Raw genomic sequence first — 22,996 nt, 5'->3', positions numbered from 1 at the left:
ATCAGGGAAAAACCGGAAGTCATCCCTGGAAACTGTATGAAGAGGGTGTGAGTAGGGGAATGAGAGGCAGGTTTTATTCGTGCCGAGTTGTGAATGATTGGAATGCCTTGCCTGAGAATGTTGTGTCTGCAAAGAGTTTGAATGTGTTTAAAACACGGTATGATGAGCTGTGTGTGTGTGATAAAAGGACCTCCCAGATGAGTCTTTGACTCCATGAGGTCTTGGGGTGGTAATAATAATAATAATGCATTTACTCTTGTAAAATGGACAAGAATATACTAAGAAACAAAATTACTTTTGCAAAAAGACAACTTATGCATTTACAAAATAATGCCTTGGTCACAGCTGCATGTGAAGAACACACTACCATGAGCCAATAGGCGTTTATGACCATCAGGCATAATGATAAGCTAACCATCAGTTACATTATAACTGATGATGAATTACATCATGTATAAGTAACAATTTAAAATTTTTTAAAAAAGGAAAAGGATGGGTGATATTATGTATACAGGGTGATTCAAAATTCCACGTACAAACTTTGAGGGAAGGTAGAGAACATCAAAATCAACCATATTCACATAGGAAAGCATGACCAGGAACGCCACATGAAGATACTTACTGCCTTGTGTTATTTCTGTATCTTTGTGTCCCTGTTAGTACCTTCTGGTGGCGTTTCCAGTCGTGCTTCTGCATGGAGTCTTCTGGCTTTCTGGTCATGCTTCTGGGTTTCTTCTGGATGGGGAGGAGGTGGAGAGGTTCCAGAGACGTGTGACCACGATGACAGCAGGTCTATGGAATGAACCTTATGAGAACAGGTTGAAGATTTGTGGGTTGCAGAAATTGGTCGATAGGCAGAAAAGGAGTGATATGATTGAGACATTCAAATTACTGAAGGGTTTCTATAAGATTAATTCAGAAGATATTTTTGAAAATAGGACTGGTGGTGGGAGGACTAGGGGCCATACATGGAAGCTGGGCAAGAGTGTGGTTAGCAAGGGTGTTAGAGCTAGGTTTTTTACTTGGAGAGTGGTGAATGAGTAGAATAAGCTGCCTGAGTCTGCTGTGGGTGCTATGACTGTAAATGAGTTCAAGGCAAGGTATGATAGATACTGTGTGAATGTCAAATAGTTGTTCTTGACATGATGTTAGGACCCCCCCCCTCGATGAGTCTATGGACTCCTTGGAGTTGCCCGTAATAATAATAAAAACGTATAGTACACCCAATGTAAAAAACTAGCTACATCTTTCTCTCATCTGGAGATTTTTATTTAATAAGGTCAAAGCACCTTGTGGACTCGTATAGGTAAATATAAGTTCTGCATTACTTCAATCTTGGTATCACCACCTCTGGGTCTGGCTCCCACTGCCGAGACCTCACTAAAGTTCGAAGCCAGTCTGGGTAGTGACCCTTCCCATAATACACAGCATTATATATGTCCGTAAGGATATGGGATACCTAGGCAAGTGATCGGAGCTTATGCCACCTTTACCACGAGTTGCCTCAGACCTGAAAATACCTCAAGCACCAACTTAGCTTACTTGCTTGTTTGCTTACTTGCAAAAAGGATTAAAACCAAGTTTATAAAATTTCTTGGTATCTTTAACATATATATATATATATATATATGGGATACTGCAAATATATGGCATGTAGGGAGTATGGTTAATTTTTCTTCGCTACCAAACAATAATAAACACCATTAACTGTTAACTAACTAACTGTTCTCAACAATAAACACCACTAACTGTTCGACATCATCTCATTGTTTACCGATATTCCCCTAATTGACACCTTAACACTCTTAAAAAACATTTTTCCTTCTGATATCTTAGAGCTCTTTTCCTTTGCCATCAACTCTGGTTATTTTTCTTTGAAGAACAAAATCTACAAACAAAAGAGGGAACTGCCATGGGTTACCTCCTCTCATCCCCTCTTGTCAATTTTTACATGGAAAATTTTGAAAAACGTGACATAGGCTCTTTCCCTCTAAAACCTTCTATCTGGCAAAGATGTTTAGATACTTACTTACTTTCCGAGTCCGGAACACCAATCATATCCTATCCATCCAAAAAACAGCGGCTTGTATCGCCTTGTCATTGACCGTCAGAATGTCATCCGTGGAGCACACATCCATCGATTAGATCTGGGCAACATAAAAGATGTTCGTCAGTTTGGACGTCTCTGCAGTCACAACTGTCAACATCTGCATAACCCTATTTCATCAGGTTACTTCTGCATCTGGACACTCCCACTCTAAGATGGTTCAAAGTCCTCCAGGTGCTATAAGATAGGTGATATCCTTTGGTTAACTCTTCATTAATTATGGGGGGTTTCTTGAAATTGAATCGATTCCCTCCACAGAACAAGGCGTCGTGCCTCAGGTTTGTGGATCAATGGTTTAGTTCTTTGCATAAAACTATGCCTCGATTTGAGTCGAGAAGCTGTGATAATATGGCCATACATTGGATGTCTTTCGTCCGTCATCTGCTATTTTTTCTCCATCTCACCAGCCAATTGACGTTTTATGCCTGGTGGCACTATGCCTACTAATAGATACAGCTTGTTGACTGGGATTGGTCTTAGGAATCCAGTTATGATCCTAATGATATCAATTAAAGCCACATCCAGGTGTTTCGCATGGGTGTATGCATCCCACGCTGGGGCAGCATACTCCCCTGCAGCAAAACACAATGCCAAAGCCATCAAGCGAAGTACCTCTGGTTGAGCTCCCCATGTTGTGCCAGTCAATTTTCTTATGATGTTATTTCTTGCATAGATTTTTCCTTTTAATTCCTGGCAATGTACCTTATACAACACGGTACAAGCCAGCTTAACTCCAAGATATTTGAGGTTGCTGCAGTGTTTGAGGTGATTTCCTCTCCAGACAATGTTTAACTGGTGTTTTGCTTCCCTGTTGCACAGATGGAAAGTGCAAACCCGAGTCTTGTTTGGGTTAGGCTTCAGGCAATTGGTCTCATAGTAATTGGAGAGTATTTCTAAGGCTTCTGTCAACTTCTTAACTTCTTCAAAACTCCTTGCTTGACTGCATATAGCTGTGTCATCAGCACAGATAAACCTCCTCACTTGTGGGTGGGTTGGCTGATCATTAGTATAAATATTGTAGAGCATCGGGGCCAATACACTGCTCTTGAGGTAAACCATCCTTCTGATTTCTCCATCTGCTCTTCTTTCCTTGCAAAGTTACGTAGAATTGTCGATTCTGGAGCATGGTTTTAACTACATTCATGAGGTAAAAATCTTTTGTTATTTGGTACAGCAGACCAACAGTTTCTTGTGATTAATAGTGTCATACGCTGCTGAAAGATCAATAAAAGCTGCTCCAGTCACAAGCTTCTTCTCATAGCCATCTTAAATGTGCTGCATGAGATTCAGAATTTGGCCACAGCAGGACTTTCCGGGACGGAAACCGGCTTGCTCGGGTATAAGTTTCTCGTCAATGTTTGCTGCTATTCTTTCCAGAATCATTCGTTCCAAAGCTTTATACAAGTGGCAGAGGAGAGAAACAGGGCGAAAATTCTTCGACTCTGTAGGTTCCTTTCCTGGTTTAAGTAAAGCTACCACTTGAGCTTTCCTCCGTAATTTGGGCAACTAAAGAGATTCTACACACCTATTCATCAATTTCATCAGCCATTGGATGGCTATCGGACTGAAATGTTTTATCTGTTCTGTCCGAATGTCGTCCGGGCCAGCAGCTCTATTCTCTTTCAGGCGACATAGCTTTTCTTAGTTCTTCTTCGGACAACGGAGAGGCTAATGAATTAGTCTCAGCTTCTTTAATGCACGTAAGATTGGTTTTCAGTATCTTCTTATCTGTCCTGCCATTCAATAATAGCTGGTAAGCGATCTGGTTTGCCGTGACCTCTCTTACGTAAACTGGAGTTTTAGTTGGATCGCTGCTTAAATTCTTCACCAGTATCCATGCTCGTCTGCTGTTCTGTTTCATATCCAAATCCTGCAATAGCTTTATCCATCTCTTCTTTCTACCATCCGTGAGTTTGTCCATCAGTTTTTCGCCTGCCTCAATTGTGTCTACAGTAAAAGGATCCTTGTCATATCTGATTTTATATTCTTTTAATTGTTCCGTCTGGTCTTCATTAAGCCCAGCAATATATTAAGTTCTGCACCCTCGTGGTATGTGCGGCCAAGATACTATTTTGATGGAATTCACGAACTCTTCATAGTTACTTGGATCCGCTTCAAGAGTGTTTACTGTCTGATCGAGTTCCTTCACAAATCTGTCCCATCTTGCTTTTTTAAAATTAAACTGTCGCTTAAAAGGTACTATCTCTGGATTGATTACGGCTCTGACTTCACAAGTAACAGGTCTGTGCTGAGTTCTTGGTATTAGCTCTTCTACTATCTTTGTCGCTTGCACGGCTACTTGTTCACTGACAAAAATGTTATCTGGATTATAGCCTCTTCTCCACCTTCCACTATTGAATGATGGTCTTAACTTGGGATCGTGGATCAGCTTCAGTCCTTCTCTCTCAGCCCAATTTTCCAGCTCAGCACCATTCCTGACAGTCATTTTGTAACTCCATGTTAAACTCTGGCAATTAAAGTCTCCCAGTATTATTTTAACCTTCTGGGCGTTAAAGTTGGCAGGTTCTTTGAAGACAAAATCTTCATTAGGTGACTTATATAATGATATGATTGTGCAGGACTTGATCTCGATGGTTAACATCTCTATATTATTATGGGATGTCATATGTATAGATTTAATATCCAAGTCTGGTTTAGCAAATATAACACTACTGTATTGCTCGTGTGGTCTCTCGGCTACTAATTTCATGCCATGAATTTTTGGTCTACTGCTATTTACCCCTCGATATGTCTCCTGGATAACTAAAACATAACATTTGCATGTATCATAGTAATTGGAGAGATACGTGCAAATGTGATGTTTAAATAATAAAATAAAACTAATAAAACTTCCTTTTCAGATGACAGTCCTTTAATATTTATTGAAGTCGTCTTAAAAGCTAGCCTTGAAGAAGGTTGATTTATAGTTCGCATGATTGTTCCAGTAGCTGAAGGATTAGCCAACGTTGAGTTTCAACAGTGCCCAGGGTACGCCCGATTGTGATTTCTGAGTGATCGCCTTTGTATATAACACAATCTACGAGGAGGCTACTTCAATGTACCCCGATATGTAGATGATGTGTTCTCTATTTGGCCTCATGGCCCAAACACATTAGATTCCTTCTCAGTCATCTCAATAGTCTACATCCAAGAATCAGTTTATGATGGAAAAGGAAAATAACAATAGTTTATCCTTCCTAGACACCTTAGTAACATGCCTTCCTAATGGTAACCTTTCTTTCTCTGTATATAGGAAACCTACTCATACAGGCAGATATATTCACAAACTCTCCCACCACCACCCCTCTCAGCAATATGGCATTATTAAAACTCTAACCAATAGAGCACACAATCTTTGTTCCAGTGAAACTGCCCTTTCAACCAAACTCAAACACCTTCCTTTCCAAAGGTTATAGTGATTACAGAATTACAAAAATAATCAAGTCCTTCCCCATTTCCTGACCATCTCTTCAGAAGGACTAAAGAAATGCCATCAACATACCTTATATCCATGGTACATCAGAAAAAATGGCCAGATCATTAAAAAAGTACAACCTCCATACAGCTTTTAAGCCCCACCATAAAAACTGCTGCCCTTATCCGTTCCACCAAAGATCAGCTCCCTCCTCTCTCAGTGCCTGGAGTATATAGAGTACCTTGTGCCTGCAAACTGGCTTACTTTGGACAGACAGACAAGCAGATCAGCAACCATCCATTTAGAAGAACACAAGTAATACATCATGATTATGGTCAATCTGGCATTGCAGACCATGTTTTGGATACAACCCACAGGATCTCCTGGAAAAAAAACACCATGCTCCACCATAGTAAATTCAAAAAAGAAAGACTGTTCTTGGAATCTGCATCTGCACTCAGGAATCAACCTAGTGGGATTGAATGTGAGGGGTATGGTGTGTTCAGGAGTGACAGGGAGAATAGAATGGGGGGAGGAGTGTTATTGATGATAGCTGATGAGCTACAGGCAAGAAGAATAGAAGTGAAACTGCAGGATAGAGAAAAGAGCACGTTTGAGGCTATTTGGTGTGAGATTGAAACAAGCAGAACTAAATATACAGTTGGGTGCTGCTATAGACCAGGTGATGGAATAGATGGTGGAGACAGTATGCATAAGCAAATAGAAGAAATGAGTGGAAGGAGGGTAATTATTATGGGAGATTTCAACTATGCTAACATTGATTGGAAGGAGGAGAGGACACATGGGAGGAAGGAATTGGATTTTATGCAGTTATTAAGGGATAACTATCTGCGATAGCATGTAATGGAAAATACTAGGGGTCAGAGAGTGCTTGACCTGGTAATCTGAGAATTTGGCTGTAACGAATATGACCACGTTGCCACCAATTGGTGAGAGTGATCATAGGGTCTTGACTTGGGAGGTAGCTAAAGGTGTGGAATTGACAATTAAGACAGGGTACATATGGAATTATCAGGCTGGTAAGTATGACAAGCTTGGGAGATTGATTGGTTCAGTGGCATGGCATGTACAATTGCAAGGGCTAGAAGTTGACAGTGCATGGGAGGCAGTTAAGAAGTGTTTGCATGAAGCAATGGCTGACGTTATACCTAGAGTCCGAATAATAAATCAAGTAGAGGTTAAATGGATGAATAACACCATTAAGCTTGAGCTGCAAAAAAAGAAACAACTATAGCGGGAATTTCAGGAGAAAGGTGACTGACAGGCACATGAACGGTATAAAGCGCAGGCCAGAAGGGTAACGAGTGTGGTAAGAAAAGCAAAAAAGGATTACGAAAGAACATTGGCAATGCAGGCTAAAGAGAATCCTAAACAGTTTTTTCAATATGTTGCAAGTAAAAAAAAAAAAATGTATATGGCAGAATGATTTTACAGAATGCCGATGGTAGGGAGGTAACCGAATCAGTTGATATAGTTGAATTACTGAGCGAGCACTTTGCAAGAATATATCTTCCAGATGGTGACATTGCAAAAATGAATGAACCAATAGATTATACGGGAATTGTGGTGAATGAAGTGGAGGTGAGTAGTCTATTGCAAAACCTCAATGTCAATACATCTGTGGGATTGGATAGTATACCAGCTCGAGTCGTACGTGAAGTGGCTAAAGTATTGTCGGTACCCTTGATCATTTTGTTTAATTTGAGTCTAGGGTGTGGGTTAGTCCAGAGGGGGGGGGGAAGAGGGGAAAATAGTTCCATTGCATAAAGGAAGTTCCAAGACTGCTCTTGCAAATTACCGACTGATTAGCATATCAGGAATCGTTGTCAAGGTCTTGGAAAAATTAGTCAAGAGAAAAATACAGGATTGGATAGATGAAAATGGGATACTGTATGGGGGACAACATGGTTTTGTGAAGGGTAGATCATGCCTCAGTAACTTGCTCACATTTTATAACAGTGACAGTTGAACTGGATAAGGTATAATGAGTTTACAGTGATTCTACCGGACCTTGCCAAGGCCTTTGACAAGATACTACATGGAACTCTAATCAGTAAACTGGAGCAGATGGGGATGGATATAGGGTTGGTGAGATGGATAGGAGGGTGGTTGATGGAGAGATACCAGAGTGGTTTATTCGGGAGTGGAGTCCAAAAGATGGCTTGTGACTAGTGGTGTGCCGCAGGGTTCTGTTCTTGGACCACTACTTTTCAATTTGTTCGTTAACGATATAGGAAAGGATCTGAGAGGAAGTGTTCACTTGTTTGCTGATGATGCAAAGTTGAGTAGAGCAATTGTGAGTGCACAGGATGTCAAAATTTTTCAGGATGATTTGGATAGTTTGGAGGACTGGGCTAGGGAAAATGGATGTCAATTTAATGTGGCGAAGTGTAAGGTTATGCATTTTGGAGTGAAAAGATTAGCAGCAGTATATCACCTTGGTGGAACCGTACTCCAGGAAATTGATGAGGCCAGGGATTTGGGAGTGTTAGTGGATAGGGAGTTGAAGTTTAGGGGGCACATTGTAAAAGTGGCTAAATCAGCTCATCAAATCACTTGGTTGCTGAAAAATACTTTAACAAGCAGAAACAAACAAGTTATATCGAGCCTTGATATGACCCCATCTAGACTACTGTGCCCAGATATGGGCGCCAGGGTTTCTTCATGATGGAGAGGATCCAGAAACGAGTGACCAAGATGATAGCAGGTCTGTCTGTGGAATGAACCTTATGAGAACAGGTTGAAGATTTGCGGGTTGCAAAAATTGGTTGATAGGCAGAAAAGGGGTGATATGATTGAGACATTCAAATTACTGAAGGGTTTCTATAAGATTAATTCAGAAGATAATTCTGAAAATAGGACTGGTGGTGGGAGGACTAGGGGCCATACATGGAAGTTGGGCAAGAATGTGGTTAGCAGGGGTGTTAGAGCTAGGTTTTTTACTTGGAGAGTGGTGAATGAGTGGAATAAGCTGTCAGAGTCTGTTGTGGGTGCTATGACCGTGAATGAGTTCAAGGCAAGGCATGATAGATACTGTGTGAATGTCGAATAGTTGTTCATGACATGATGTTAGTGCCTCCCTCGATGAGTCTGTCGACTCCTTGGAGTTGCCCGAAATAATAATAATAATAATAATTTTAAACAAATGCGGTTGCATAAAACTTCCCAAAATCTGGGAAACATTAATTATCAGAGATCCCTCTTTACATCCTAGGCCACCTGCAAATGCCCATATTGATAATATTCATTAAACCTCTAACATGATTGTGTTCTCTACTGCCAATCATGAAAGCTGGCATGAACAATTATATCCCTGTCAATTAAAGGGAAAAAAAAATCTAAACATAATCCCAGAGAAAATATATAAACATGTGCACACCCAAACAGACAAAATACCACCATATTCCACATCAACAAAACCTATGTCTGTTGATAAAAAAATTCAAAAAAGGGTGTGTGTGTAATCAACTCCTGGAAAAAAAAAATGATTTTAACTAACTGAACCATATCTATTTATGAAATCTGACAATACATGTCACAGAATCATATTTTTTTGATCTCTTGTTCAAAATTTTCTTGTCCATTTTGTTGCAGGCATTTCCTGTTTGTTTATTGCTTTCTTAATACTGAAACGTTTTAAGGATTTTTGGAATCGCTGCATATTTCCATTCGTAACATACGGGTATAAATGAAATTAAATTAAACAAAATGCTGTTAAAAATATTTTTCTTATTTAAGATAAAATGCAGATCATTGCTTTTCTGATTTAATTTGTTTAGAAATTTTAAGTTTTATTTTTACACAATTTCATATGGCATAATGCCATCACAAAAAAAAAAAAAAAGAAAAGAAAGTAGTTCTAACTATTAAAAAATTTCATAAAAAATTAATGAAAAAAATTATAGTAACAGAACTATCTAGCAGTGTTTTGGATTTCATTATTTTATTGTATTTTATTTTTGTAATTCTAATCAGATAAATGCTTCTTAGTGGATACTAAGAAGTATTTATCTGAACTTTTTATACTAGAACTTTTTTTTTTTTTATTTCCAAATAGCAACATACATGGTACTGTAAATATACCCATGTCCAAAGTAATATCCATTATTAAATCCATTCCTGAATGAATGCTGAGCATGGCATTATATTTATAGCAAGTCATACTGAGAATGGTAGATATTTAAATTTCAATAAGCAATCTGTTGGTATTAACTGAAACTATGGGATTTCAGTGTAGGACCTCAGAGCTTAAATCAGCTTAAGATGCTGTAAGCTATATATATACATATATAGGCAAAGAATTATACAAAAAAATGAGAGACATGATAAAATTACATCAACAGATCTAGTATAAAAGACAATAGTACATTCAAAAACAGGAATGCGAGCTTGAGTTCCAATTAAAGTTGACTATGTGCGTGAGCTGCCACGAGTGCACCAATACTGAACAGTGGCAATGTGTGAGTCAGAGAGATTGAAACTAAGGCAATTGTTAATATGTGATGAATCTAGTGAAATTTCTCTGGATTCGATGATCTTTCTTTCTTTTGAGTTCATCATAACACACATGGATATTAGAAGTTTTTGGCCAGTCTACGAGGTGTTGGCGGCCTTCATCTGAGTTAATAGAGAAGAGAATGTGGCTAGAGAGAGTGCTGGCTCTGGTCCTATTGTAGGAAATGTCTCTCAGGTATTCTTCCATATGCAAAAGGATGGAAGAACTTTTGTCAACTTTTAAAATGACTTTTGTCAACAATGGTTTCTCTCTTAAAAAGATTGATAAACTTTTCTCTTTTCATCGCTCTACTGCTACTGAAGATTCTTCTCCCCATAGAGCTTTTATTTCATTGCCATACATCAGCTCTCTCTCTCTCCCCAAAACTAGCAAAAATTCTTAAGAAATTCAACATTAGAACTTGCTTCGCTACGTTTCCAAAACGTCACTCCATACTAAGTAAACCTAAAGTGAAACACTTCCCAAAATCAGTATCCAGGAGTCTACAAGATTATGTGTGATTGTGGAAAGCCATATTATGGCCAGACAGCTAAATCCATCCTTTTGCATATGGAAGAACACCTGATAGACATTTCCTACGATAGGACCAGAGCCACGCTCTCTTTAGTCACGTTCTCTTCTCTATTAACTCAGATGAAGGTCACCAACAGCTCGTAGACTGGCCAAAAACTTCTAATATCCATGTGTGTTATGATGAACTCGAAAGAAAGAAAGATCATCGAATCCAGAGAAATTTCACTAGATTCATCACATATTAACAACAGCCTTAGTTTCAATCTCTCTGACGTACACATTGCCACTGTTCAATATTGGTGCACTCGTGGCAGCTCACGCACATAGTCAACTTTAATTGGAACTCAAGCTCGCATTCCTGTTTTTAAATATACTATTGTCTTTTATACTAGATCTGTTGATGTAATTTTATCATGTCTTCGTCATTTTTTGTATAATTCTTTGCCTGTGATACCTGAAGAAGTTGAAATGTTGAATGATGAAGTCGAAATGTTATGATGAACTCGAAAGAAAGAAAGATCATCGAATCCAGAGAAATTTCACTAGATTCATCACATATTAATAACAGCCTTAGTTTCAATCTCTCTGATGCACACATTGCCACTGTTCAATATTGGTGCACTCGTGGCAGCTCACGCACATAGTCAACTTTAATTGGAACTCAAGCTCGCATTCCTGTTTTTAAATGTACTATTGTCTTTTATACTAGATCTGTTGATGTAATTTTATCATATCTTTGTCATTTTTTGTATAATTCTTTGCCTGTGATACCTGAAGAAGTTGAATCATTCAACGAAACTAGTTGTATCTTAATATTAAACCTTGTTGATTTTTCATTCTCGGTATATAGTCATTTAACTAATTTTTTTTATAATATTTCTATCGATTAAAGATGAACAATAATATATATATATATATATATATATATATATATATATATATATATATAAAGAGGAAAATGAATTCCATATTTTGTGCTCTTAACTTTTATTGTTCAGAAGTAACAATTAAAACCAAGAAATACTTACGAAGAGTTTGATGATACAACATAGCTTTCTCATGAATAAGTGCATAAACGTTATTAAATATTAATGATAAGATGCAGCTGGCCCGAGTGTCTGAGAGATATTATCTCCACTTCGCAACTAGGCTGCAGATTTCACTCTGGCATTGATATCTGTGACCATCATCAGCTTATACATAAATTTCATCATATAATGTAACCAATTACCTGGCTTACTGGACATATCAAATACCTTAAAACAGTCCTATTTGGTTACATAACTAGGAAACTTGATCAAGTGTAAGTTTCTTATCTAACTCTCACTCTACCAACAATATTAGCTTGCTTTCTACATGTTTGTTTTTACATGGTTTCCACCGTTCTGTAGATAGGATTATTATAAAGATTAATGAATCAATAAATAAAATAAACAGAAGACTACCAAATTTAATGATTTAAGCTTTCAAAGTTTAAGAAGCATTTTTTGATCAGAACAGAAGTTATCTGATATTCTGGAACGCTTTGAGGTTTTCTGGAATCGCTGCATATTTCCATTCCTAACATTTGTTTCTATTAGGATTTACTTTGATGAAAGCAAAGTCTAATATTTCTTTATGGTGCAAATTAAAAAGACACTGATTGACACATTTTAAACTGGTGGTAATTTATATAAATTACTGTTTTTTTACCTTACGAATGTTCGATAAAAAATCGTAAAAGGGTATGAAATATTTCATTAAAACAAAAACGATAGTACAAGTATCACAACTCTTAATGCTGATTTTTTTTATTCTTTAATAATACGCTTTGAGATTCTACAAGTAAGAAAGGCATGGAATCCAATGTTCAACTAATCAATATATCAAACACTTTTCAGCGAGGGGGAAAAGCATTTTATACGCGTGATTAACAAACACAGTTATAATAATTTCAGATGTGTAAAATTTAACTTTCAATACCAAATCAAAACAAGAGATACAAGTCCTTAGTAGAGTAGGATGGCATTACTAGACATATGGTTATTTGCACTTTAACATTATATTACACTCTCTTATAACTGGAATCTAAACATTCTCACCTGTCATCCGCATTTTGTATCTCGAAGTCAAGAACTCCGTCATCTAACAGCTCCATACGATCATCAGCAAGAAAAAAAACATTTCTTGAGATGCATTTCTATATGTTTCAAACATTATTTAAGAAAATAATATATGTATGATTTGTAATAAAATTTTTATGAAAAAATAATGTTTAATAATATACGCATTCAATGGCACCACAAACATCTCGCCCATGTGAGTGTGTAAGTCTGTGTATTCTGCGCATGTCATACACTAGTAGTTGTAAGATCAAGGTTGTAAACTATGTGTTACCAAGGTTACGTTATCGAACGTTTAAGAGCAAACAAGTGTATATTGAGATATACAAAAAAATAATAAAAATTAGAAGTATTTCATTACCTCTTTCAAAAGTATAGCCCAATGTTAGCAAACCGAGAGAGAGAGAATAGCACTAAAATATTTAGAAGTTTTCATAATAGGAGTCACAGTAATCGTTGTAAAGTGCAAAGCATGTTTTATGTGATAACATGCAAATCAAAAAATCAAGTTATACGTAAATCTTGGGGTGGATTATTATTTATTTTTATTGAAGTTAATGTGAGATGGCCGTTTTGACGGTCGATTCTTTTGCAATCACACACACACACACACACACACACACACACACACACACACACACACACACACACACACACACACACACACACACACACACACACACAAATAATAATAATTAACCGAATAATCAACACAATATAATTTTAATAATAAACAATAGAAGATGTATTTAAAATAATGAATAAAATAATAAAACAAACTATATATTTTTATTAATTTTAAGAGTTTAGATTTTTACAGTGCCTACGCATTCATTGTCTTAGTTCCTTAGTGAGTTGAATATCATAATAAGAACTGGATTATGTTCTGAATAATTAACAATTCCGTTCCATATAAACCATTTACTAGTTTCTTTATGTAAAAAATTCTGTTTTTTTTTTTTTTTAAAGAAAGATATTTTCTTAGTAAAAACAAGGAAGAATCTCTTACCTGCCAAGGAATTTCTCCATAGAGCGCATCTCGTCCTCCTACAATTCTATCACCCACTAAGGAAGAGCCTTATCACCATATAATACCTTTTACTTAAGCCATAGTCTGATACTTGTAATTTCACTTGACTTCCAGGGAATACTGAATGAACTAGAATGCCTGTTAGTTAAAATATTATGTTATGATCTTAGCTTGAAATTCAGTGAAATTAATATTAGTTTTTTTTTTTTTTTTTTTTTTTTTTTTAAAGAAGGATATTTCCTTAGTAAAAACAAGGAAGAATCTCTTACCTGCCAAGGAATTTCTCCATAGATCGCATCTCGTCCTCCTACAATTCTATCACCCACTAAGGAAGAGCCTTATCACCACATAATACCTTTTACTTAAGCCATAGTCTGATACTTGTAATTTCACTTGACTTCCAGGGAGTACTGAATGAACTAGAATACCTGTTAGTTAAAATATTATGTTATGATCTTAGCTTGAAATTCAGTGAAATTAATATTAGTATAATTAATATTCGTTTTAAAAACAGAGCATTCCTTTAACAAACAAAATTGGCATGAAATATCGCTATACATTTCGGCATTTGATAGGGCTAATTATTTATTCACATGGAATTCACAGGATTTGTTTAATCATCATCATTTCTGCTTTTGTTTTCCACTGAGATGTTCAGAATGTACTCTGCACTTCATTGTTTTCCTACTGCAACTCAGACTCTTAATATTCTGGAATTTCCTGCTGGACAGGTGTGTTTGATTAGATTTTCATCTTATTTTTCAGTGGCGATTCGTATTTTTCACATTGCACGGGCTCTATCCCAACTCAAATTTCTACTTTCTCTCCCCCACATACACGAAATGTACACGAGGTCAATGGCTGTGTAGGCCCCACCCGAAACGAGAACCAATGGTGAACATTTGGTTTCCAGTGAGGTGGAAAGTTCTAGTGAGTGAAGTGAAGATTAAGACTCTTCTTCCACTGTTGCCTCGTGCGTTTTACTTAACACTCGCTTTAGCTGGCAGTCCTTCGGAATTTCAGGATCCTTCTTTGCGCATAAATCATCAATTTGGTCTACAGCATATTACTCTTGCGTTCTAGGACCAGTTACTTCAATTATGTCTTATAAATCTATCATTGACCATGAGTCAAGTTGATACCGATGCCCTGATAGAGTCACTGGATGGGCTGGCCCTTAGTCTACTCAAGAAGTTGCTTAAAAAGTTTGAAATGGAATGGTCAGACTTTCTTGACCTGTATTCTATGTCTAGAGAAGACGAGAAGAGTGAGGACACTGCTGCGGTTGAAGAAAGGCTGGTCTGGTGGTCTCCATTTCTTCAGATTGTGGATAAGTCCACGTGCGCAAGAAGTGCAAAACAGAAGCCACAAAGCCACCCAAGGTTGATGAATGGACAAAAGCGATCCTATCTCTGACTCCTCTGCCTCATATAAGGATATAGTCCCTCCGATCATTTTAAGTAGGACGTCTCTAAGGTCCACATGTCTAATCTACAGATAGCTTCCACAACAGCGAAAAATGTGGACAATGGGATCAAGATTCAACCAGCCACCGTGATGGACTACCGAAAATTAACAAAAGAAATAGACAACAGAGGTATACAATATCATACCTTCTCTCTCAGCTCAGAGAAAAACTTGAAGGCAGTGCTCCGAGGTATCAGAGGACATAGACATTAAAGAAATAGCTGCTGATCTCGGTTTACGAAAAAGTCGCCCCTCGCATTTCACCCCCAAGATTTCTCCCCCAGCACATTCGGCTCCCTTCACATTTCGTCCCCTGTAGATAATGAGTAGGTTACCAAAATGTAAATACAGTCGACTCTCGATAACTCGAATTTTTATTGAAGTCCCAGTCCCTTTAGTGGAGATTCAGTGTTAAACTCTCTCGATTACTCGAACTAAACTTCCGATAACTCCAACATTTCCGAACAAATTTTCAAAATAGCATTCGTGTACAAATTGTTACGTAGCTTTTAAGCTAATTTCTCCCCTTTTGTATGTCTTCATGGTTCTATTATGAAAGTATTAACTGGAACTGTTAATCCTTTCACAATGGAAAGAATACATATTCGACCACGAGGGCGATAGCCACGTGGTTAGTGACGCACACATGGGTGGGATAGTGGACAGCGCGTGTTAACTGTTTTTGCGGCCTCATTATCGGCGGTGCATCGGGTGAACAAGCTGAGCTTCGCAGGCAGTGCAATTACTACATATTATTCTTGCATCTTGATTGATTAATCCTGTGTGTGTACAATGGCAAAAAGTGTTCCATCAATAAAAGGGAAAAAAAACTGGTAGATGATGATAACCACATTTACGTGTTTTTAAAGAGAACTGTAGATGAACATCACGGAATCTGGGTTTGTGAAAAACGTTCCACCTGCAAAGGGCTTGTTTGGACAGAGGGTTTGTAAGGCCCAGTTGTGAAAGTCGTAACTAAACATAACCATGCAGCTCAAGCTGCAAGGTCGGAAGCATTGCAATTGATTGGTCAAATACAGCAACATACAACAACCACGAACTAATGGCCACAGCAAATTGTTGCATCAGTAATTGCAGCGGCTCATGCCAATGTCACGGCATTACTTCCTAAAAAGGATTCACTTAAATGAACCATTCCTCATGTTCGATGCAAGAATGGTATTCCTGCGTTATCGAGCAATCTCCAGGACCTAGTAATTCCGCAAAATTATCAAGAAATTATTATACATGGCAATGTACAACAGTTTTTGATGTATGATTCTCAGGACGAACTGCTCCCGTGTCGCATGCTTATTTTTTCCACTAGTAGCAATCTTCGGTTATTAATGGGTATCCAGAAGTGGTTTTCTGATGCAACGTTTAGCACAGTACCCCATGCATTTCCAGCAGCTTTATACAATTCATGTGGGTCAATTCAATGCAGTTATTCCAGTGGTCTACCACTTCTGCCAAACAAAACTCGTGCCACATACATCAAGTTGTTTCAAGAAGTGAAAAATCTACAACTGGGTCTCCAACCCCAGTGACTTATGACAGATTTCGAAAAAAGTTCCATGTAAGCCTTCCAACAAGAATTTCCTGGTATTGTAAATACCGGTGGTTTTTTCATCTTTCCCAAAGGGTTTGGCGAAAGGTAGTACAGAATGAAGGTTTAAAAGCCCGATACGATCATGACTATGAATTTGCTCGTTGGATCCCAATGATTCCGGTATTGGCATTTATTCCTCCTGCTAAAGTTATTCAAGCATTTGAAGATTTAGTTGAAGCTGATGACGTCCCCATTGAAGCTATGGTGATTGCAAACTACTTTGAAGATACATGTATTGCAAGATGACAATGAAGAGGCCGGCAATTACCCATTTTTGCCATCGAATTGTGGAATGTTTACACACGAACACTGAATGATCAGCAACGTACCAACAACGGCGTGGAGGGGTGGCCCAGGGGATTTCAGGAAACTTTTGCTACATTATTTCCTAAATATTTACCAATTCATTGATTCTTTAAAGAAACAACAAGGGCTGCACAATTTCGAAATTACACACTAATTGCCGGTAATTCAGGCAACCATAGAAACAAGTACCATGCTGCAATTTCTGCTAGAACCAAAACAATAGTCGAAGATTTTCAAAATCGTAATGTAATTGATTACCTTAGAGTCATTGCTTACAACTTCGAGTTTTAAACAATAATATAGTGCATTTATTCTATTAAAACAAAATAAATTAGAATTAGTAAAAAATTAGGTGTATTATTTACATTTGTAGCCTACTCATTCTCTACAGGGGCGTAATGTGCTGGGGGTGAAATGTGCTGGGGGCGAAATGTTGGAGGTAAAATGCGAGAGACGACTTTTCCAGATCCTGCCAATTACAGATGATGCACTCATCACCCAAAAAATAGATGGGCTGAGTCGACCAGATAACTTATTTCTTTGCAATCTACAGAAACTCCAAGTCCACAGTTTCCTATTGTCTGGCATACTAATCAGATATTCAACCCCCGCAGACAAAGACGAACAGGAAAATGAGCCCACCACATCAAACAAGGACTTATGCTGAACTGGAAAACCCATAAAGGACATCAGAACAGAATCAATCTAAGTCACAATCAAATCTAACGGCAGTCATTACTGTTTCTCTGGCAAACATGCTCCAAGATTTCAGTAAATCCAATCCATCATTGAGCTCTACAAAAAAATTCTTACATGAAACACAGTCCATCCTAAATGCACTCACTAATGAACAGGAATAAAATAATCTCAGACTCATTTCAGATAATATCATAGAATGCGAATGGACTCAAGAACAAAATATGGAACTCCAAGAATTCAAACAAAGATTTCATCCAGATATTTTAATTAATGAAACCTGCCTCAGAGCAGCGAACAACTCTAGATTAACAGGATACCAGCTATATAGAAATGACAGGCTTAATTATAGCGGCAGGGGCATGACCATCTTCATTCAAAATTATAGACACCATCCTATAACCAACCCTTCAACCACTAATTTGGAGATCACCAGAATAGAAGTCTTCACAAACACAGCTGGCAAACTTAAAATCTATGCTACCTACAACCCACCATTAAAAACTTTATTGGCTTCTGATTTGTACCCTATACTTGGCGTCAGGGAGCCTATTATTAACGCTGGAGATCTTAACTCAAAGCATCCTACCTGGAACAACAGAATTGCCAACAAAAACGGCCATATCCTTTTCAACTACACAGGATCCAACTATGCTGTCATGACAACCCTACCGAAACAACTCATCACAATTTCATTGGCACCGTCGCCATTCTTAATAATGCCATACTACAGAATGTCAAAACTGAATTTAATCTTACATCACTGGATGAACTATCGTCAGACCACAATCCAATTCTTCTCCAGCTGGAAAAACTATAGCAGCACTTGACCTTCCCCACTCCTTCACATCTTGGCAGAAGCTATCTAAGAAACTCCCAGAACACATTGGCCCTGTGCCTCATATCAAATCCAAGAATGAAATTGAATTAGCGGTGAAAAACCTCACCAAACAGATCAATGCAGTCTTAACAGAAGCACCTCTTCCACAACTTTCCCCAAGCCTAACCGTTTACCGGAAGACATTATGGATTTAATCAGAAAGAAAAAAAAACAAAGCAAGGAAAAGATACCACAACACCCATGTTCCACAAGACAAAAAAATCCTTAACAAATGAAATCAGTCAGTCAGAGAAACTCTTAAATTATACAGAGACAAACAATGGGAGATAAGTTGATTTCTATCTCACATGCTGATCATTTCCATCTGGGGTCTTTTGAGGGGTCTCAGAGGCAGGAGTAAATCACTTCCCCTTTCAATCAGATCTGGACCCTGCATATACAGACATTGAAAAAGCGGGAGCCATAGCCAGCAACCTAGAAAAGCAATGCTGACCAGCATATGAAAACCTAAACGTAAACCACATATACAAAATTCATTGCCATTTAAGATCATTAAAATCCTCTGGTTCCTGTACCAGTCAAACCACACCTGCCACACCAGCGGAAATATATGGCATCATCAATAATTTCAAAAACATAAAAAGCTCCTGGACCTGACAGCATCACAAAGTCATAAAACTTCTGCCCTGCAGAGCCGTTGTATATCTCACCACTATAACCAATGCAATCAGCAGGCTACAAATTTCCCATCCTCCTGGCAAAACAGACATAATTTCAATTCATAAGCCTGGAGAAGATCCACATCTACCTCAAAATTATCGTCCTATCAGCCTGATCTCAAATTTAAGAAAAATTACAGAAAAAGTAATCATTTCTAGACTTTAAGCCATAGTAAAAAAATTAAATATTTTCCGAAAAGAACAATTTAAATTCCGCCAATTTTACAGCACTACCCAACAAATTCAGGCTGACAGAATATACCATTACAGGCTATAATGCCACAGGCTACAGGTCAGGTTCCTGTCCGTTTGACAGGAACCTGGCATCAACACACTGGAGCTATATTTTTGGATATAACCAAGGCTTTTTACCAGGTCTGTCACCGAGGATTACTGTACAAACTTATCGCTTCACACATAGCACTGGAAATGGTGGTTAATTAAATCAGACCTTTGTGATAGATGGATGCAGGTCAAGATAAATAGCACGATATCCACCCAGCGTCGTATCCCAGCAGGAGTTCCACAGGGATCCCTATTGGTTCCACATTTGCTCTCGATATATATGGCAGACATTTCGCACAACCCAATGTCATCCATCATAGCCTTTTACTAGATGATATAGCGATACTAGACAGATCTCTTCAGCCACACTTCGTCACCAAAAAACTTCAAAATCTACTTATACTAGAGCAATGGTTCTCCAAATGGAGATTACAGGTAAACCAACAGAAGATCATAGCTATGGTCTTTACCAGACGAATGGCATCTCCTAATGGGGACATCTTCCTGTTTAATACCAAGATTCCCTGGAAAACAGAAACACCTTGGTGCACTACTGGATAGAATACTATCCTTCAACCACCACATCAAGGCCTTTTGTGCAAAGGCATTTCAGGCTATCATCCAGCTCTACCCCCTAATTAATAGGAACAGTAAACTAAACACCAGGATCAAATTCTTCTCTATCAGCTGGTGATTCGTCCCATAATCACATATGCTTCTCCAGCCTGGAGTTATACCGACAATACTAATATTCTGAAATTGCAAAGAGGTGCAAAACTAGCGTCTACAGATCATTCTAAATGCTTCGTGGTTTGTCAGAGATATTCAACTTCATCGGGATACAAATATCCATTATATCTTCTCTTTCCTTAAATCCCTAGCAAGAAAGTACTTCTCAAAAACGTCCACACTTCCCAACGAAGTGGTACAGCAAGCTGCCAATTAGAACGCGACTGATCTGTACAAACACAAAAGACCAAAAGCCATATTAATTTCTAAGATAGATATGTAAGCTCCATGCTCTCTCAGGGCGAGCATATTGCTCATAAACGTTTCCTTCACTGTATCCCTATCAGATAGTGGGAAGTATAAAAAGCCTCTGGTCATATCTTGTTTAAGGCTAATTCAATATCAATATATATTATCTCATAAACAGATATACTTGATATGCATGCTTGTTCAAAATTATCACATATAGAAATACTTACAATTCTCATTCAGCACACTGCCTTTTACATGGATCTCTTGTTCACACGTAAGTGCTCCTTCGTGTCTCTCTTACTTGGGTCCGCCGCCACGTGAGAAGTGTTATGTCGATCGATTCGCTAAGAAAGTGCTGCACACTGCCGCCATGCTAATAATAGCAAGAAATAATTGACGACTCGGACAAGGAAGAAATTTACCTGGAAATCAAAACAGAGCCAGCAGACGGAAAGAAAGACACGAAGGAGCACTTACGTGTGAACAAAAGATTCATGTAAAAGGCAGTATGCTGAACGAGAATTGTAAGTATTTGTACACGTGATAATTCTGAACAAGATTGCATATCAAGTATATCTGTTTATGAGTAATATATATTGATATTGAATTAGCCTTAAACGAGGTGTGACTTATTGTCAGTTAATGTATATATGAACGGCATGTTATTTTAGATTCGAATTAGCTTCAAAGAGGGAAAAAAATTAGAACTAAGTTGGGATTAGGAGAATTGAAAATAAAAATTATGTTAATGTTAATTATTCTGTAAATATTTCTTTTTGATTTAATTAAATGGTTTATGAACAACACATTGGACAGATTTTGTCAATCACTTTCCTAAAAATTTCGAACCTGTATAAGACAAAAGTTTATGTGATCAATAATTAAGCCACGGCTATATTTAAAGTAAGTATTAATATAAGTGGGGAATAAACAATATTTGTTTTGTCTTTGGTTTAAAATCTTATAATCTCTCACCCAATACATAGTCTGACTGTTGCTGTCGTAAAACAAATAAATTTGTTTGGCTATGGAGCGTGAGAACATAAGATATAGTAGAAATAGATAGATGGCGGCAGTCAATAGTTAAGGCAGTCGACCATTTACAACATTAAGTAAGGAAAATAAAGACAAAGGGATAATAGAAATACAGGACATTTAATAACACTATGTAATTTTATAGTCTTACAAACAATCTTTGATTGCATGCGAGTTCATCTTTGCTTTCGTTTGACCGATTGTATTGTTAGATCATTTTATATTTAAGACATTTCTTATTACATACATTGCTGAAAAAGAAATCAATAGACACCATAGTGTGAGGAACAAAAAAAAACAACCACGGCTTCCACCTTAATAAGATGAAGGACCCCCCCTTTCGCTACGTTGAATGCGCCAATCTTACGGTGCATACTTTCCACAAGCATACGATCAATTAGAATTCTAGACCCTTCTTCCTGTAGGCATGTAATGAGATCGTGAACTGTTGTGACGCAGACGTCCTTTGACCTCATTAGATGCGCCACTTCATTCAACAGATGTTCAATAGAGTTAAGATCGAGTCAATGTGGGGCCAGTCAAGTGTGGAAACATTCGTGTCCACAAACCATGCAGTTTTAACAGCAGTTTTATAACACAGTTTATTGTCTTGCTGAAGAGCCAATGGTCGCTTCCATATAACCACACAAAGTAGTAAGCATTAGATTGTCCAGGATGTTCAGATATCTCTCGGAAATCAACGTTTGTGGTACCATGAACAGAGGTCTGATGACATAACGGGACCATATCATTCACACCGCCTCCTAAGAATTTCATAGTTATTATTATGCACTTTGGTAAGAGACGTTCACAAGGCATCCCCACATATTCTTCTGCTCAGTGTAGGGTATAACGTGAATCGTTCGCCACATAATATAGTTTTCTAAGCTTTCACGTCCCCTTATGCAATCTCTTTGTTCCACTGAAGACGACGCTGTTTTTTGGTTCGGGTAATGTGGGACTAGCGAATGGCAGTCGATCACTAACAACCATGTTGTGAGCTTTCGATTTTAAATGTTTTTATGGAGATTCGTATTCTAGTCGATGCCTGGAACTCCTACAACCTGTCGGTAGACGAAGAAGGCTTTTGCATATTATCCTTCATAGTACCCTATGGTATCGTTCGGTAAGTGTGGTGGGTAGTCCACTGCGGCTACCACCTACAGTTGATTCTCTGTGCTTCCATCTCAGTATGGGTTCATTGATTGTCGACCTGGGACAGCTCTCGGACACAGTTGCACTGACTTGGGAGCATGATATTCTTCCAATTTATAATGGCTACAAATACGTGACTCCTTAAATGGCATACTTCACTTTGCCCATGGGAGTGTATACGTTCGGGAACTTTTACTA

At 37.9% G+C, this 22,996-nt stretch overlaps 1 protein-coding gene across 1 annotated transcript in view; it reads right to left on the bottom strand.

Annotated features, from left to right (window-relative positions):
• The window catches only part of LOC150098204 (uncharacterized), a 264,871-nt gene extending 252,002 nt beyond the window's left edge, over positions 1–12,869 (bottom strand). Inside the window, exon 1 of the mRNA XM_090406279.1 lies at positions 12,654–12,869. Within this exon, the coding sequence (XP_090262405.1) occupies positions 12,654–12,709 (56 nt within the window). The 5' untranslated portion in view covers positions 12,710–12,869. The remainder of the gene's footprint in view (positions 1–12,653) is intronic.
• Positions 12,870–22,996: the final 10,127 nt, after the last annotated feature.

The sequence above is a fragment of the Typopeltis vanoorti genome, chromosome 16, assembly GCF_054136105.1.
Source record: "Typopeltis vanoorti isolate ZY-2024b chromosome 16, IOZ_Tvanoo_1.0, whole genome shotgun sequence".
Classification (NCBI taxonomy): Eukaryota; Metazoa; Arthropoda; class Arachnida; order Uropygi; family Thelyphonidae; genus Typopeltis; species Typopeltis vanoorti.
This window is presented reverse-complemented; position numbering and strand designations above follow the sequence as displayed.